At 43.2% G+C, this 17841-nt stretch overlaps 1 protein-coding gene across 1 annotated transcript in view; it reads right to left on the bottom strand.

Annotated features, from left to right (window-relative positions):
* Positions 1–17841, bottom strand: part of LOC131446779 (matrix metalloproteinase-17-like) — a 72615-nt gene that overhangs the window by 29969 nt on the left and 24805 nt on the right. The window contains exons 2-4 of the mRNA XM_058618222.1: positions 17294–17426; positions 17034–17169; positions 2516–2802 (exon numbers count right to left, since the gene is read on the bottom strand). Of these exons, the coding sequence (XP_058474205.1) occupies positions 2516–2802; positions 17034–17169; positions 17294–17426 (556 nt within the window). The remainder of the gene's footprint in view (positions 1–2515; positions 2803–17033; positions 17170–17293; positions 17427–17841) is intronic.

Below are 17841 nucleotides of genomic sequence, written 5' to 3' on the forward strand. Positions count from 1 at the left end.
GCATTAATGCACAATCCCTTCAGACAGGTATCACAACTGTATGTGCAAATTATGCTTCAATATATTAATGGCTGTGGGGTAAAACACTGTTTTTTTTAGTCAGTTTGTCCGTGTTTTCAGAGACCTGTTCAAACAGATTGTAATGTGATGAGGTGTGAGGTGTTTTGGGCTTTTTCTGAGGCAGCAGGAACTGTGAAGTTCTTCCAGAGAGGGCAGAAGGCAGCCTCTCAACAATGTCCTGAAACGAAAACCTTTCACCAACTGACAAAGAAAGAGAGCGTTTACATTTTTTTTTTCTCCATGTGGATAGGACCTAAATTGACATACTTGAAATGAAAAATGTCTTTCCAAACCCTGGCGTGCAGATCTCACTGACACAGATAACGTTCAATACGTTTTTTGAGGTAAATTGGCAACTGCTTCTTTTAGCTGTTTCTGTACATTTTAAATTGTGTAAAAACAAATATACAATATATTGATTTACCAGTACATTGCATCCATCCCAAAAACAAGACGATAAGAGATGGCAGACTTCACCCCATTCACGCGACAACAACAAGCCTCTGTCGGCCTCTGTTGGCCATATCGGCAAGTGCGGAAACACAAACAGACAGACACACAGAGCCACTGAAAAACAATACTTCACTCCCACTCCATGGGGTGAAGTAAAAAAAGATCGGAAGAAGAAGCGAGCAGGCGAGTGATGGATGTCTTAAGTGAAGACGTCGACATGAAAGGAGGAATAAAGAAAGCAAAGTCAGGGAAGAGTTAATGATTTGTGCCGTCAGTCGTGCGACTGCACAGAAACAGCCACTGCCTGATGATCTAATCAGTGTGGCGAGATCACTCCATCCACACATTTCATCTGGACGAGTGAGCTTCTCCTCCCCTCCCCACCACCATCGCCCTCCTTCCTTCTTTATTTCCTTCCTTCCCTTTGAGGATGATGTAAGGCGACAAGAGAGCAGAAGTTTGGGAAATGTTGCCAAAAAATGGTCACAGTTGTGCAACTAATAATTTAAATTTTTGCACTCGGGCAAATGAAATACAGTACATGGCGTAAAGGCGCTCATGACATGATCACACACACAAAGTGGAGGCGAGTGAAAGTGAATCTGTGTCCAAAAAAACACCGGATTACTGTGTTTTCTCTGAGCTGTATGAGTAGAAGCGTGTCTGTTTCTGATTGACAGGGCTGATTGAAAACCACTTAGAGAGAGTCGCCGTCACCATGTCCTCATTTCAAACTGGCAGATTTCCCTCAGCGAGATCTTTGAAAACTGTTTGATGAAGAACATTTGGCCAGATCAATCAGGATCTATTAACTCAAACTACTTTGGGCCAAAATGCACTGAAAAAAAAAAAAAATTGGAATGGGCCAAACAGCCTGTGCACTATTAAGTATAATGAAGATAGACTTAATATATATTATTATGCAACTAAGTTATTAGACATCGTTATGAGATCTCCCCCAACTGAGAGCTCTGCTCACACCTGAGTGCAATAAACGCTAATACAATTTAATGCACAGGAATATAATTGAAGTTGCATTGTAACAGGATGTTATTCATTTGTTTTTTTACAATCAAAAGTTTGGATTAATTTCTTTGGTCACTGAGGCAAAACAAAGTGCTTGTGATGGTTTTTCAAATCACACAACTCCTTATATGGACATCCTTATATGTTTATCGGTCCCATCTTCAGGCTTTTAAAAAAATGCATTTTTCTTCTTATGTGTGATTTTATTTATTTATTTTTATTATTTATTTATTAAATTTCCCAAATAGAATAAAACATTTTTTTAGTTTTTGCTCAAAAATCTTTGTCATCAGAATGCTATGGAAGCCCATTTCCAACTTAGCTTTGATAATAAAATTATCCTCAAAGTAAGTCATAATTATGAGTTAAAAAAAGTTATGTCAACTTTTTATCTCATCATTTTGACTTTTTATCTCATAATTTTGGCTTTTTATCTCGTAATTGCCAATTTACTTTGAGAATATTTTTATTATCAAGACTAAGTTTTACCTCTTTTTTTTCTAGCGGAAATGAGCTTTCCTAGATTGCCTATAGGTTGCGCTGGAAAAAGGATATAAGACATACATTTTAACATAATAATGGACAAAAAACAGCCTGAATTTCTCTGTGTTAAGGGTCTAAGTAAAAAAGAGTAACAAAGTCAGGCCTTTTTGTCATTGGATGGAGAACTTTTTTTGTGCAGAATTGGATTAAGGATTATTTTGTCAGGCCACTCGTTCCCTCAGCAGCTCTGTGTGTTATTTCCGGCGTACAGTGCATCTCTGCCCGTAATTGTGGACATTTCAGTATGTCAGCACGTGCGCAACAAAATCACACAGAAATATCACATTTCCGAGGCATGTAAACACATTGTCGGTGGGAGATGGGAGTTTATTCCTGTTTGTGCTGCAGCAGTCAGCAAATAGATGCCGTCTATTCTGTACAAACACAGACTCTTTGTGATTTCCTAGAGCTGACTGACTGCAATGTGCCTCACCTGGTGATCTGAAGGTCCACGCCTCGTCGTCATCAAAGTGTGTATCTCCGGCAGTGAATCTCTCCCCGGGGAAAAAAGCGTGTGCCACGGTGCCACCTGGCCCATCAAAGGGATATCCGTCATTGTGGTCGGCCTTTGTGAAGTCGATCTGAATGTCCGCATCGCTGCCGGCCACCTCGTGGAAGTTGAGGGGCGCGATGTCGCTCCAGACCTTCAAGGCGTAGTACATCAGGGCCCGGACGGTGTCCCTGCCCAGCAAGGCTGAATCCTTAGGGAAGGTTCTCACTCTGAAGGAAGGAAAAGAGAGAAAAGGGGAATTCATTAGGAGAGGGGATGTGAGGAAGTGGGGAAGGACATGTGGGAGTTAAGAGAAGAGGAGAAGACAGGAGTCCTGACAGAAAAACAAATCAAATGTTAAAACAAGACGAGAGTGATGCAGACAAATTGAGAGGACGGATGATGACGGGCAAGAAAGGATTTGGAAGGATAGAAGAATCATGAAAATGAAAGGAGAAAAAGACGAAGAGCAACACATCAGATATGGACACAAAAACCTAGAGAAGAAGAAGAAAGGTAAAAAGGGCAAAATTGAATGAAAGTACCGAGCACGGGAGAAACAAGAGAGAAATAAGTAAACACGAGTGGATTGGTCTCCAGTACGTACTGATAGGAGAGGAGCGAGATCAAAAGTGTTTGCCACTGGGACAGAACCTGCGAGAAAAGTAAAGATACCCTTTGCATATTTGATGTGTTTTTGTATTTCATGCTTTGCTGCTCGTGCCGCTCACATACACTGATAAGTTGTGGAGAAGAACGCGAGAGAGATTATTTTTCAGGAACAACTCATCGACTTTTCACTGTCTTTCACGCCCTGTTATTTAATTCTCCTCCCTCCTCAAATCCTTTTTTTTTGTTTCAAATCTTTTGAGATAAGTGCTAACATTGCCTTCCACCTCCTCTTCTAATGCTCATCTTGCTTCCATTTTCTACTCTTCTAGTCTGTGTCTTTACCGTTCTCTTGGGTACAATTCCAATTTTTACTCCTATGTGCGCTTTGCCCTTTTCCACCGAGTTATAAGTGGTAGTGGTTAAACTCTGCCCTCTATAAAACGCGGCACAACACATCATCACATAAGGGGACATGACATGTTTGGGTTTTTTTTGCTAGAGATTCAACATACTGTCCTGTGCTATCTGCTGTTGTGATATAGCAACCGTGAACTGTGGGTCTCTGGTTTGTACAAGAGGCTGTAAATCAGTTGTGTTTTCCTTGGATTCGCTTAATCTGGGAAATGCTGTATCTCTTCGCCGTCCATTTTGAAGTGCAGCCCTGAAACTTCACCCAACACCTCTGCCTCGCCAAGAACAAGGACATGTGAAGGTGCAAAAAAGAGGAGTAGAGCTCCACTTCCACTCTCTGATTTTACATGAGACACCTGCCAGCCTTTTCTGAACAAGACAAATTTGTCAAAAATACAAAAAGCTACTCAACCAGTGCAGCTCTTAGCTGCCTCCTTTCACCACCACAAGCTTTCAACCCTGCGTATACTGTTGGAAATTAACAAAGAAAGAAAGGCACAGCCTTTTTATATACTGTACAATACAGTGCATACAAATCAAAGTGAATAACACTAATATCATCATTTGCAGCATATAAAGCTGGGGGGTAAACTCCTTGCACTGCACAGCAAGACTTCACTAACAATCTCTCTCTCTTGAGCGGTTTGACAACCAGGTTATGTGCAAACAACTTGCACTGCTAATTTATGCTGCAGTTTGCATGAAAAGGGCAAGAAAACACAGAGGGGAAAAAAAACAGCTGAATGTAGAGCTGCCACACCAGGAATAAAGACTGTTAACTCTGTTGAACAGGAGTGCACTGAATGCCTGATCAAAATGTGTCTCCTACTCAACGGATACCACATCGTTTATCTTTAGCCGGCACAAATCCGCTGACTCGATTTAAAATGAAAAGTTTCAAAACAATCTTAATCAACTGTTTCTGCTATTTACTGTGAACAGAAAAAGTCCAACTGGGTGCAGGACAGTGATTCTCACACTTGGAGAAGGGGACACAACCCACGTGTAAATTGTGGAGCACAGTTAATATTGGATGAACTGGGTTATTGAGGAACACTCGATTGCTAAGTTCTCTTGGGACTTGGTGCAGCAGCAGCAGCAGCAGCAGCAGCAGCAGCAGCAGCAGCAGCAGCAGCAGCAGCAGCAGCAGCAGCAGCAGCAGCAGCAGCAGCAGCAGCAGCATTGATGTCTCACATAAATTTGAACCTGCAAGCCAACCCGGGCTTCTCTCTGTGTGTTTGTGACCCCGGTTTCCTCAAGATAGTCCATTTTCCTTAAAAACAGTGTGAAGACAAGAAGTTAATGGAGCCTCTGAATTGCCTGTAGGTGTGTATGTGAGCGAGAAAAGCCGCTATCAGACATGCACCCAAGTTCATCAGCAGGGCTCTGTGTGAGATTGCAACTTCTGGAAAATGTTGCTCTGGAGATTTTCCAAGAACTTTTCGTGCCAGGTCCCCTCGGTCAAGTTTCTCAAAAATGTCATGTGGGAGGAAGAGAGGAGTACATTTTGTAGTAGATTTCCAGATATTTCCAGTCCCAGTGACCGTCACAGAGAATAATAATGAATGGATAGAGTTACTCTGGGACTTAAACCCTGAGAACATAAAGCATTCAGGCTGCTTTTTTCCATTACTATGTTAGAATGTATCTATATCCTTTTTTTCCAGCACACCCTATAGGCAATCTGATGAAAACGATTTTTTTTTTCATTTTCACCATCGATATAAACACACCTGTACGGAAGAGTATTAGTGCCACAAAAAAATAAAACAGCATGAATTCTGAGATTTAAGTCAGAATTATGACATTTCCTCTGAATTCTGACTTTAATCTCTGAATTCTGAGAAAAAACATTTTGTGAAATTAAAGAAAAAAAGTCAGAATTCTGACTTTAATCTCATAACACTGACTTTTTTTTCTCAGAATACTGACTTTAATCTCTCTGACTTTTTCTTTAATCTCAGAATTCTAACTTTTTTCTCTGAATTCTGTAGCCCTAATACTCTTCCTATACCTGAGAAAAAAAAATCCACACATTCGGATTGAATTTGTGAAATTTGTAAATACGTCACAGTTCCAAATTCGCTTGGCTCATTTTTATGAGCCAAAAATTAAAGACTGTCACAATTATCGCTTCTCCCAATCTTTATAGAAAAAAAAAAAATGCAATATGAAATCAATCAAAACTTTGACTCAACAACACATAAGAAGAAGAAAGAAGTAAATGCATTTTGTAAAGCCTGAAGATGTGACCTATAAACACCCCCCCCAGGATGTCCATATAGGGAGTTGTGCATTATTCCCACATGAGCACTAAGGGTTAAGCATTAATCCATCACAAATGAACGAGAACTGAAGAACTGAAGTTGGGAATTCATGTCCCACTCCACTCGAGTAAAATCAAAAACATTTTCTTCTATTTTTCGACAAGCTGTCAAACACAGCGCACACCAGTCACAGTTAATATTCAGGTCACAGATACTGTTCGTAAACGAGAGTTCTGTCACGACAAACAATCATGTTTGTACAAACCACCACTGTCGTTCCCATTACTTCTGACACCTTGAAAGCCAAGTCTGTGTGTCGTTTCTTTCCATTCATGCTCGCATTCATGGTGACTCACTCCTTCAATCATCCATCTGTGCTAATGGTCGCGCGACCCAGGAGGCTTATCTTTCTAACGTCCAGCTCTCGTCCAGCTCTCTGATCACTGACCCCCCCGCCCGCTTTCACAAACAACCTGTGCTATAATTCAGTGGAGAAAGGTTGTGTGTAATCCACTATCTCATCTGGAGGCTCCACACGTCCAATCACCAGAGAAAGGGGGGGGGAAAAAGAGAGATGTGGGCAAGACATAGATAATGAAGGAGTAGACAGAAAATATGGAAGGAGATGTAACATGAGGGAGGCATGGAAAAAGAGGGGCTAAAAAGCAGAAACATTTCCGACAGCTCCCGACGCTCCCCCCCATCTTCTTCGGTCCTTAAGGACGGCAGAATCATGTAGCTGCATTAGACTGACACGGCCCTTGAGTTCTCCAGGCGACTGCGCTCACACAGACACACTTCTGTCTCAGACGCTGTTTGTGATGTATCGTATTACTAACCAGCCCAAAACTTTCCCTCGTTACAAAAGCATTTTGAAAGGAAGACGAGAGACGGACGGCCGCACGGTTGGTGGAGTGCAGGCATGTCCAAAGTCGGGCCCCTGCGACGAGGTGGGACAGAAAATCGTGTTCAGTCACGTGCTGCCTCATTAGCTCAGCTGGTGAGCAGTTGTGCTTTGAAGCAGAGTCCAGAGTTTGAAACCCAATCGTGACAGACAGACAGACTGACAGACAGGCAGACTGACATTCACCTCCTACAATGTTATCTGACTCCAGATGTGAAAAAAAGGCACAATTTTTCATTTTTTCAATACAAAATGTATTTATCATAAAACAGTGCATTTGTATGTAACTTTTACTGCAATAAAAAAGGTCTGATGGGACTGTTAGACCCTGGTTAAAAAAAAGTTTGGACACCCCTGGTGTAGTGTTTAGCACTCTTGCCTTTGCATCACTGGTTTGGCATATTCTCCCCGTGTGTGTGTGGGTTTTCTCTGGATTCCTTCCACAGGATTTGGGGATTAAGCAAATAAGACACTCTAAATTGACCGTGAGTGTGAGAGTGAATGGTCTTTTGTCTTTTGTGGTCCTGCGATTGACTGGCGATCTCTCCAGGGTGTACCCCGCCTTTCGGCCTGTGTCGGCTGGGATTGGCACCAGCGCTCCCCGTGACCCTCATGTGGAGGATAAAGCGGTAGAAGATGACTGAGTGAGTGAGTGAGAGAAGGAGCAGATAGATAGAGGAAGTATAGTATAACCCTTTATGCTGATGATGCACGTGTGTGAGTGAGGAGTACAAGAAATAAAACTTCACAAATGCCCTTTTTCCACACGTGCAGCGCACTCTGGAGAAGTGGTCGTCATGTTTTCAATTCCAAAATGACATTTAAATTCAATACAGACGCAGTTATAGAAAATTTAATTTTAACGGACAATGTATTCTTGATTTATTAATAGACAATAGTGTAATGTGTATTAGCACCTTTAAATCAAAACAACCCCCTTCAGCGAAAACAACATTCCATCAAGTGTGAGCAAACATTCAATCTTTTTTATCATTATTATGTATATTGTACAACTGCACAAAAAAAACGTATGAGAAAATACGGGATAATAATAAGTGTAAACAATAGATTTCAAAATGTGTACATGTACACTACATCACAGACAATATATTCTCCTGAAGCCGTCCTGAAGACGTCCGTTTGAATTAAAGTCAATGGGAAAATAAGCTCCCTTTTCCCCATGCACTTGATTTATTACTTGAGTAAATGTTTTCCTGAGGACTTAATGGACTTCATCAATAGCTCCAGGTCTTCTTCGATTGATCGCGATGTCCATTTTGTTTCCATTTAGAGGAAAATAGACAATAAAACGTGGCACAATCATCCAATAAGGAGCCTTGTGAACATCTGGTTGCTGCAGAATAGAGTGGTACAATATTGCCAAATGAACAGATATTGAAGTCTCAGAGCATAATAACGGTCAAACATTATGTGGGAATATTGGCATTGCATGAAAGTAATGGCAGGTAAAATAGTGTATGTTGCACGGTTAAAGAGGTCATGCTGGGTAAATGATGTTGGTAGTGTTAGGCAACTCTAACAATTATATGCACAGGGAGATTGGCTATGGTTAATAAAAAAAACAAAATGTTAACTGCAGCTCCATGATGGGATGCAATAAAATGTGCTGTCGTGCATAAAAGACTGATGTGCTACAAGCGCGGGCAACTTCCACACCATAACTTTTTATTTGGACACATATGGTCCACACCACTCCCTGCACGCGGGCGTAAATCTGGAACTGCGTAAACCCCCGAAAATATACAGAATGTGTGGGGACGATGCACGCTGCACTATTGTGACATTTGTGACATGAATCAAACCGTGTCGCAGGTTAACAGCTGGACTGCACAGACAAGAAGCATCGGCCGTATTTAATATAGTTAGAAAAGTCATTTCAGGCAATAAAAGGTTATTCATTTCCGTTTCAGACGCACTTTCATTAGAATTTATATTCCAGGTCACTCGGTGACATTTTCTTCACCTATAATGACAGAACACAAGAGCAAGCACGTTTGGTGCAGAATGTGCATCAAAGAGTGAGAAGAGAAAGTGATTTAAGTTTGAAATTAGTCAGAGAGGGAAGCCTGATTAAGGTAGACTTCATTTTCTCAACCTATTTAATTCCATGACATAATTTCCTCCTTCTTATGATAAATGAGACGGAGCAAAACCGAGGCTTATGTCTGCTCTACACACACACACACACACACACACACACACAGGCAGCAATCATAGTGAGGACACTCAAAGACATAATGCACTCCCTTGACGCTTAACCTAACTTTAGTCTTTAGCCTGAAAAAGCCCTTACGAAAACCCTTTAACACCGAGCGTAACGCAGGCCACACGTTTGCACATGCGCACTTTGCATTACCGTAGTTACACAACGGTACAGAGAAATTCGGAGAAAAAAGGGTTAAAATTGAGGGGCCCAGACAAAATGTCAAAATGACAAAAGGTCAACATGTCTGTTTTTTGGACAGACATGATATACTCAAGAGAACTATGAGTACACACACACACACACACACACACAATCTCTAATTACTCTTTACCTGTTTGGCTCTTACAGCGCTCTTCCACATGTGAACTCAAAAAACAAGAGACACAGAGAGAGAGTGAGAGAGAGGGTGGATGAAGAGAGATGGAGAGAATCAGGTCAAGAAAACTCCTTCTGTCCCCGGCCTTCATTTTTCCTCAGCAGGCTGTTACCTCCCGCGGCGCTGCTGTTCCACAGAGACATGAGCTGACATCAAAAGTGATGCTGAAAAAGCACACACACACACACGGGAGCTCACGCGCACACAGACACAATAATATTCACCTCATGTGCTCAGCTGTACTCTCTGTAGACATAAGCTGATTACCTTTCAAAATGAAATCCCGTATGCCGACGGTGGCTCATATGTGAAAAGCTCGCTCACATATATGAGGGGTGTGTTTTCGCTGACAGAGAGTCATGCGGTGAATTACCAAAAAACTCGCGCCTGCACGTCAGTCGGGCTGAAGGTGAAAAACGCCAAATTAAAAGTCCCTGCATGAGTCTCCCCTCCGTCCACAAATCATTTTCTCCCCACCCTCTCTCCTGTCTGCATCTCCTCTCTGACCACGACAGTCACACACACACACACACAACTCTGACAAAAAAAAAAAAAATATATGATGAGTCCTAAAAAGATAACACTCAATAACAGCATTACTGTTCTTAACTACCCTCCAAGCAATTTCACAGGTTGGTGGCTTCAAACGACGGGAGGGAGATGAATGCACACGACGTCACTGAGCTCCCGTGATGCAGGACGTCTCTGCGATACAGACGCAACGAGGGGTTTGACCAAATAGACGGATCGCAAGAGGTAAACTCGCCGGGCGCGACAATGTACTGTATGAATCGCTTCTATAACTCCGATTCCAACGGAGTGAGGCGGTAATGTGATCAGTTCAGTTTATGCAAACTGCGTGTAAACAAGGGCGTATTTTTGGAAATAAGGTAATTATGCCAAATAGGGATTTAATAAGAGCAATTCCTGTTTCCCCGCTCCGCTCTATATCTGCTCTGCTCTTTTTTTTTTCCCCCATTATGAGGTATGTAGGCAGTGGAACCTTCCATTTACGAGCGGTGAAATAACAATTTGGGAGCAATTTCGGGCATTAAATGGCTTTTTCCCGTGAGTGGAATTGACGAACGTCTCCCGGATGCATTTACATTTACCAAAAGGGATGACAAGGATGAGACGAGCAGCCACTTAAAATTCCACTGAAGGCTTTTTCATTTTCTATTTCGGTGGACGTCGTGTCCTGTACGTTCATTTGTTTTTAGGATGGGTTATCTTTTAATGAATATACTGCTCTAGCATTATATATGAAGGATGTATTGCTGTAAACCTTGGCACAGATTAGGCCTGCATCTAATTACTATTTTCACAGTCAACTAGTCTGTGTTAATTATTCCATGATGAATCAACTAATGGGATAACCTCAAAACCTTATTTGAACTGTTTGAAGTACCAAGGTGTCCAAAAGAGGGCGTGGCTTGACTCACATCCCCGCCCCCTTTGCTCATCAGAAGAAGACAACGGCGGTGATGTTTGTTGTGACGATGGAGGACAATTATGAGACCACAGCATCTTAAAAAAAGCGACTCAGCTCTTCGCTCCCACTTGACTAAACAGCTCAGAACGAAGCAGCAGGAGTTGAGCCTGTCGCACACTTAAATGTTTATCCATGTTTTTATATCCTGAGTAAAGATGATCCAGTCGAGACGCAGGACCACACACTTTCAAAGAGATTTGGGATCTCAAAGAAACCTGCGTGATTTAACGTGACCTCAGGATATATACGTACAGACATGGAGGCGGACTGTCGGTGTTGTCAGTTTTGTGGATGAAGTCATCGCTGCAGAAGACGGAATCAACTTGGCTTTGGTTTACGGTTCTAAATTAAAAAATAAGTACGGAACATCTGTTTCCCGATCAACTCGCTCTCATTGGTTATTTGCGGGGTTCTGCTCACGCCCCCAATCACGATTTGAAATCATTAAGACTCTGATGCGTCCAATTATCCTCTAGTGTGGAGCAGACTTTACCAGAGACATCCCACACAACCGCCTGTTGACACGGTTGTCATTCTCAACAGAGATTGGTAAAAGGTGAGATGACTCACCCAGTAAAAAAACACTTTGTTTAGCTCCACGGTGTGAAAAAGATGTGCAATGACGTAACTGCCTGATAAATCATTTCATCTCCAACTAATTTCGGTGTAGATTTAATCCCTCGTGCAGATTCACAGACGTCGTGTCCTTCAACGTTCCGTCGATGAAGTATTTGTGGTTTCTCAACAAATTCTGAACACCCTTTTTTCCTCTCAAGTTTTTAAAATCATCTTAATTTGGTGCATAAATTAAAAGAGAAAAAAAAAATGTAATAAAAGTCTAAATATTTCCTACGTACCAAAGGGATAAGAGAATTAAAACACATCCGTCCTGACCATTAGGCCTACTGAGAGCAGCTTAATGTAATGGTTATTCTCCTAAAGCCACTTTTATGACTACAACTCCTGTGCCTCAGACACAGCTGTGGCATTTTAAAATATTCACTAACAACTATGAACTATGGCTATAATTAGTACTTTGATGGCTCCCTGCTGCTGAGTTATTACTATGGCTACATTCAATAATAAACATTACCAACTGTTTGAATACAACTTCGCTCGTGTTAAAATAACCGTGACCATGGCAACGCGATGAAGGTCTCAAAAACAATGACTCAACAATGACTCAATCCAAAAAATAAATCCACATTCAGTGAACATGTTGCATCTTGATGTTCCTTCATTGTATTATTCTCTTACTACTTTTAATTCATTAGTAAGATAAACAAAAACGGACGCAATGTACGTTTAATCTGTAAAATGCATCTGCTTTATTAGATTAAGAAGACACAACCTGCCTCTTCATGCTGGCTATTTCATTATCCGTACTCATCCTCCTCGCTCTTCCCTCTCCTCCGTCCGGCTCGCTTCACCTATCACTTTGAGTTGTCGGTCGGCCCGCTAATGACTCCAGGCTGTCTGCAGAGATAATGGGCTAACAATATGAGATAATGAGCTAACAGTGGGGCTGATACACAATACGGCTCTTAGTGTGTGTAATACACTTGGCTGAGTGCAGCGCGGTGGAGCAGCAGAGGGGGGAAAAAGGTGAGCAGGCAGGAGTTAAATTGGAACCAAGGGCTCCACAAGTCCGGTAAAAAAACACAACCATTTGCTCATATTTGTATTGTGGAATAAAAGCCGCCATCACCTACTCGTGCGTGTTTACCAAACATAATGATGTGACTGACGTGTGTGATAGAGCCAAGTGCCAGTCACTCGCACTCTGTTATAGTGAAGTGAGTTAAATCAGAAGCGGCTGGAGTGTCATCTATGCCACCTGTCGTCTAATGCTTTATCCTCCACATGAGGGAACGCGGCGGGGCTGCTGGTGCCAACACCAGGCTGACATGGGGGTGAAAACACTCTCTGCATGTTTTTAGACTGGCCACACGGTTGGTGTAGTGCAGTGATTCCCAAAGTGGGGTACACTAACCCTGGATTTCCACTGGACGCGGAACGGCCGCGGCGCGGTTCTGCTTCGTCCTCTCCCAAACGTCAATCCCCACCGGGCGCGTTACGGAAGCGGCGCGGAGCCTTTGGAGCCAGCGGTATTCACGGAAGATCGCGCGATAATCTCGAACGGACGCGAGATCCCGTGATAGACTGTGTGTATAAAGGAAACAACAACAACACAGCTTCTTTCATTTCTCCACTTCCATAATCAGTCTCTCGTCGTCCATTGTCTCCGAGACCCTCGGATCAAATGACTGTTGACCTGGGAGCACCGGTTATGACGTAACGTTGAGGTGAAGTTGTGACCTGCGTATTGTGTTTTATTTTGAAAGGGGGGCGGAATTGTTTTACTTTGATACTGTGTCGGACTTCCTGTCTTGTGCGATCTGCTTCGTTGAAATTTACGAGGTTCAGCAGCGGCAACGGAAAAAATAGAACTGATTCCTATCGATAGCGCTGCGGCGCGGCGAGCCGCTTCTGGGCCGCTGCTGATCCGCGCCGCAGCGCGGCCGGTGGGAATGCTCACATTGATTAGAATGGAAGCTATTTGCAACGGCTACCGCGCCGCGGCCGTTCCGCGGCCGTTCCGCGTCCAGTGGAAATCCAGGGTAAGTGATGTAGAGGGTATGCAAAGACAAAGAGAGAGACACATGTTTTTTTTTCAAGTGTGCAGGAATAGGGGCTACATGGTTGGAGGTCAAATGTCTGAAGTATGGGAACCACTGGTGTGGTGGTTAGCACTCTTGCCTTTGCAGCAAGAAGACCCGGGTTCATGGAGTTGGCATGTTCTCCCCGTGTGTGTGTGTGTTTTCTCCAGGTTCTCCGGTTTCTTCCCACACTCCTTGCAGAAAGGCTCTTATTCCAACAGGGTCGCAAACCTTTATGCTGCGAGGCAACAGCACGAACCACTACGCCATGTGGTTCCTGAAAAAGTGTCATCCAATCTCAAATACCCACACACTTATGAAACATGCTGTAGACACTGAAAGTCTCACAACATGACATGTTGTCAAATGATTGTCTGACTAAAATCCAACTTTTAAAAGTCAAATAAAAACATTGTTTCTCCAACTGAAATTGAACTTAATCCAGTTTCTCTAAATCAGACTAACGCACAGGTCAGGCAAGTGGGAGTCAAGAATTAAACATTGTGAAGTTCGTGGATGATATAAAAGGTCAACGTCTAATACTAACAAGATGTAAAAGGGTCAAATTATCCTCCTAGCGCAGCAGAGGCACCACCTCATTCAATTAGTTGACTTGTGGCTAACGCTCGTGTACTGGGACACTGAAAGTAGTCCAGTTCATCAGCGTTTGTCCCAAATTTGCACGGAAACTCACAGGACTGTAATATTATAAAGTTTTGTGGTTTATACATCGTTGTTTCCACAAAGTGCTCCTCCTTTCCGTTGCACCCGTCTGCACCATTTTAACCAGCGCATGCCTCCGGTGCGTCTGCATTTTTGAGATTTGTTTCATTCTCTCATCATCATTTACACTCCGTTCACACGCTGCCAGTTTGGCTGTCAGGAGCAATTTAGGGTTCCGAGTTTGGCCTGAGGATACAACAACACACGGGAAAGAAATGAGGGGCCCCGGGAATTTGAATGCATAGGAACCAGAGCCTTAATGGAATTGGGTGTTTGGTGGTCAAACCTATGGTGTGACCGTTCCAATTATTTCAGCTCATAATTATGGCTGGCAGCACTGAGCCCCCAAGAAACCTTCATTGGTCGTGAGATTATTGGTCAAAGCTGTTGGGAGCATCTCTCTCTCTCACACACACACACACACACAGACACACACTCTTACTGATTATTGACAACACAATTACACCTTCTGGCATAACTATTACTGCAGTCCCTGGTCTCTCACTCTTCTCTCTTCTCGTCTATTGTAACTTACTTACTTGAGACAGTATTGGGTTCTAGGGGAGGATAGAGCAGCATGAATGTTAAACCTTTGAGACACAAAACCCAACCTGTCAAATCTCTACTGGGTAACAAACTGTTGAACCCTTCTGTTACCAACCATTTGTCATGCGGACTTCTCATTACCGTAACTCCTGTAACTGTTTGTGATATCTAGAAAATTCAAAAACTATGAACTGGTGATCTGTCCAGGGTGTACACCCCGCCTTTCGCACCCTCATGTGGAGGATAAAGCGGTAGAAGACGGATGGATGGATACCTGAAAGCAGAGAAAATAGATCTTTGCGCCCGTATACTTGTCATTACGGTAGAACCTCAGGGCTTCCTCAGAACGACCGCCCAATTAGAGACGAGATTCACCAGCGTGTCAGCTTCTCAGTACCGTAATCTGGAAATGGTTGAATAATTGCCAGATATTGAAAGTGGAATGTTAACTTGGAAAAAGGGGCAGAAAGAAGCACTCACTCTTTGAATATTTTTTGACAATTCTACAGCCATAAAATCAGTATAAATCCAGGCAGCCTGATTATCCCGATGGTCATACGAGGGTTAAGATATTAAAATAAAAATGAGACCTGCTCCAAATGTTTTAAAACTTCCTTTCCTGGCTGTACAGTTAAATAATAGAAATGCATATATTTATGTTTAAACGTAGATTTGACTTTAATCTGACTTGACTTGATTTAACACACCTGTCCCGTCATGTCAGCTTGTATTTGCCCACACAATCTAATAAATCTGAGACGCTGTGAAACATTTGCTGATCGGAGGATTTTCCTGAACCGAGCAGTGAGTGGAGGCTGACCTACGCAGAATATGAAAATGTTTTGTTCTGGTGCTTTTCTGAAAATCTGTTCTGCCCTGAAAATCTCTCCAGATCTGAGGTTAGCACATTATCCACAACAGTGTCTGCGCTGGGTTCTACACATCTGGCTGCTGCGAAATACAAAACAAAGAAAAAAGTCTGTCTTATTTCAGAGTGAGGAGAGAGCTGACAGGAGCACAGTGTGTGATTAGCAGCAGAACAAAGACGAGAGAGAGAGAGAGAGAGATAGTTAAAGCCCACCAAGAGTCACGGAACACACCTGTGTGTGTGTGTGTGTGCTTGTGTGTTTGTCTGTCCTTATTTCTAAATCCCAGAGTGCATTCATATTCTGCACGCACACACAAACACTGGCCCACACGCGTTCTCGTGGCGTCTTCGGCAGTGAGAGCGTGTGAATCGGCAACAGACCGCACAATGTTTCCCTGCTTTCCTCTCACTGCTCGTCTGAAGTCTCGGGCTGCGCTGTGGCTTTTTCGCATTGGCCACATAATCACATGATCGGGAGAGCCTTCGTATCATTCAATTAAAAGCAATAAAAGCGGCATAAATCTGACCTTTATCAAACACGTGGCGTGTTCCGTGACCGAGGAGAAGATTCTTTTGTTTTGTATGGACGACACTCTTTGCCTTTGCAGCATGAAGACCCGGGCTTCGAGACCCCGTCGGAACGAGGGCCTTTCTGCATGGAGTTTGCATGTTCTGGGTTTTCTCCAGGTTCTCTGGTTTTCTCCCACAGTCCAAAAACATTGCAATATGGGGATTAGGTCAATTGGACACTCTAAATTCACTGTAGGTGTGAGTGTAAGAGTGTAAGAGTGAAAAGTTGTTCGTCTCTATGTGGCCCTGTGATGGACTGGCGATCGGTCCAAGGTGTACCCCCCCATCGCCCTACGTCAGCTGGGACATACCCTCATGTGGAGGATAAAGTGGTCAAAGATGGATGTTTGGACGATCAGTGTCTTCAGAAATCCCTGCACATCCTATGAGAGGACAGTAAAGTTTGTCAAAGGTCTCTCCCATCGCCTCAACACTTGTACAAGATCTCACATCCTTTGAGTCAGAACTGATCAGATTACGGCTGAAGGAAAGGATGCAGATAAATGGAAGAATAGTGGGATTTGTGACTGATTTGCACTTGGCTCACGTGACAGTGGGGAGTGCTCGGGGAGCACAAACCTCCGCCTACACAACAGCTCGCAATGTCCATTCCCTTAATTGGATCCACCCCCAATTTTAATGGTCCCTTGGGTCATGACCCACCCTAGCACAAAACTGTATGGAAACTGCTTTTTGAGGAAGACAGACACACAATGGCACCTGACACACGACCAGATTGGCAAAGATAACAAGCTAAAGTCAAAACGTCAACTAGACCCTTTGCTGCATCTCATTTGTTCCCTACCTCCAGGATAGATGTCTTTTATTCCATTTGTTGGGAGGAGTGAGGCCTCGTTTCCTGCGACCGTTTGTCCCCGCAGCCTCAGACACATCTGGCAGCGAACATCTGGGTGTTTTCATTAGTCCCAGAGTGGCTGGGTCTGGAGAGGCGGAAGAGAAAAAGGAAAAATGAGTAGCTGATCCTGTCAGCGAGGTGCTGATAGTTTGTGGTTTTCTTAACTGGATTCAATTACTGTATACACCTAAACAAACAAAGCCACATACCCATGACTCCGGTCTCCTTCAGGCCTCCAAACCTCTGCATGGCTTTGATGGCCTTGGTCAGGGCCTCCTTGGTCTGGAGCTGACCAGTCACTGGGTCAGGGGGCGGGAGGTAGCCGAACCGGCTCAGCCAGTCCTGCAGGGGGGTAAACAGTAGACGAGGAGTTCAGGAGTCAGCGCAGGCATTTCAAAGACTCCAAATATGCCACAGCAGCTGAGAAGCTCTGACACCTGTTGGTGTTTACTGTCTGTGGATTGTGTGTCTGTACACATACGTGGTTTCATGTTCTAAGTGTGTTTGTGTGTGTGTGTGTGTGTGTAAATGCAGCAATCTGTGACAGATAAACAGATGATTAGAGGAAAAAAAAAGGTCTTCTTTCTCTGCCACGATAATCTGTTCATTTACATATAAACCGAGATTTTTTTTCCCCCCCAGATTCAAATCTGAGGAATTTAATCTTCACGAGGCACAGAAACACTTTGTGAGACCTTGACCTTTGTCCATGCAAACCGAAGCAGCTCTTCCATGAGTCCAAGTGAATGTTTGAAAG

This window comes from Solea solea, chromosome 19, assembly GCF_958295425.1.
Source record: "Solea solea chromosome 19, fSolSol10.1, whole genome shotgun sequence".
NCBI classification, from domain to species: Eukaryota; Metazoa; Chordata; class Actinopteri; order Pleuronectiformes; family Soleidae; genus Solea; species Solea solea.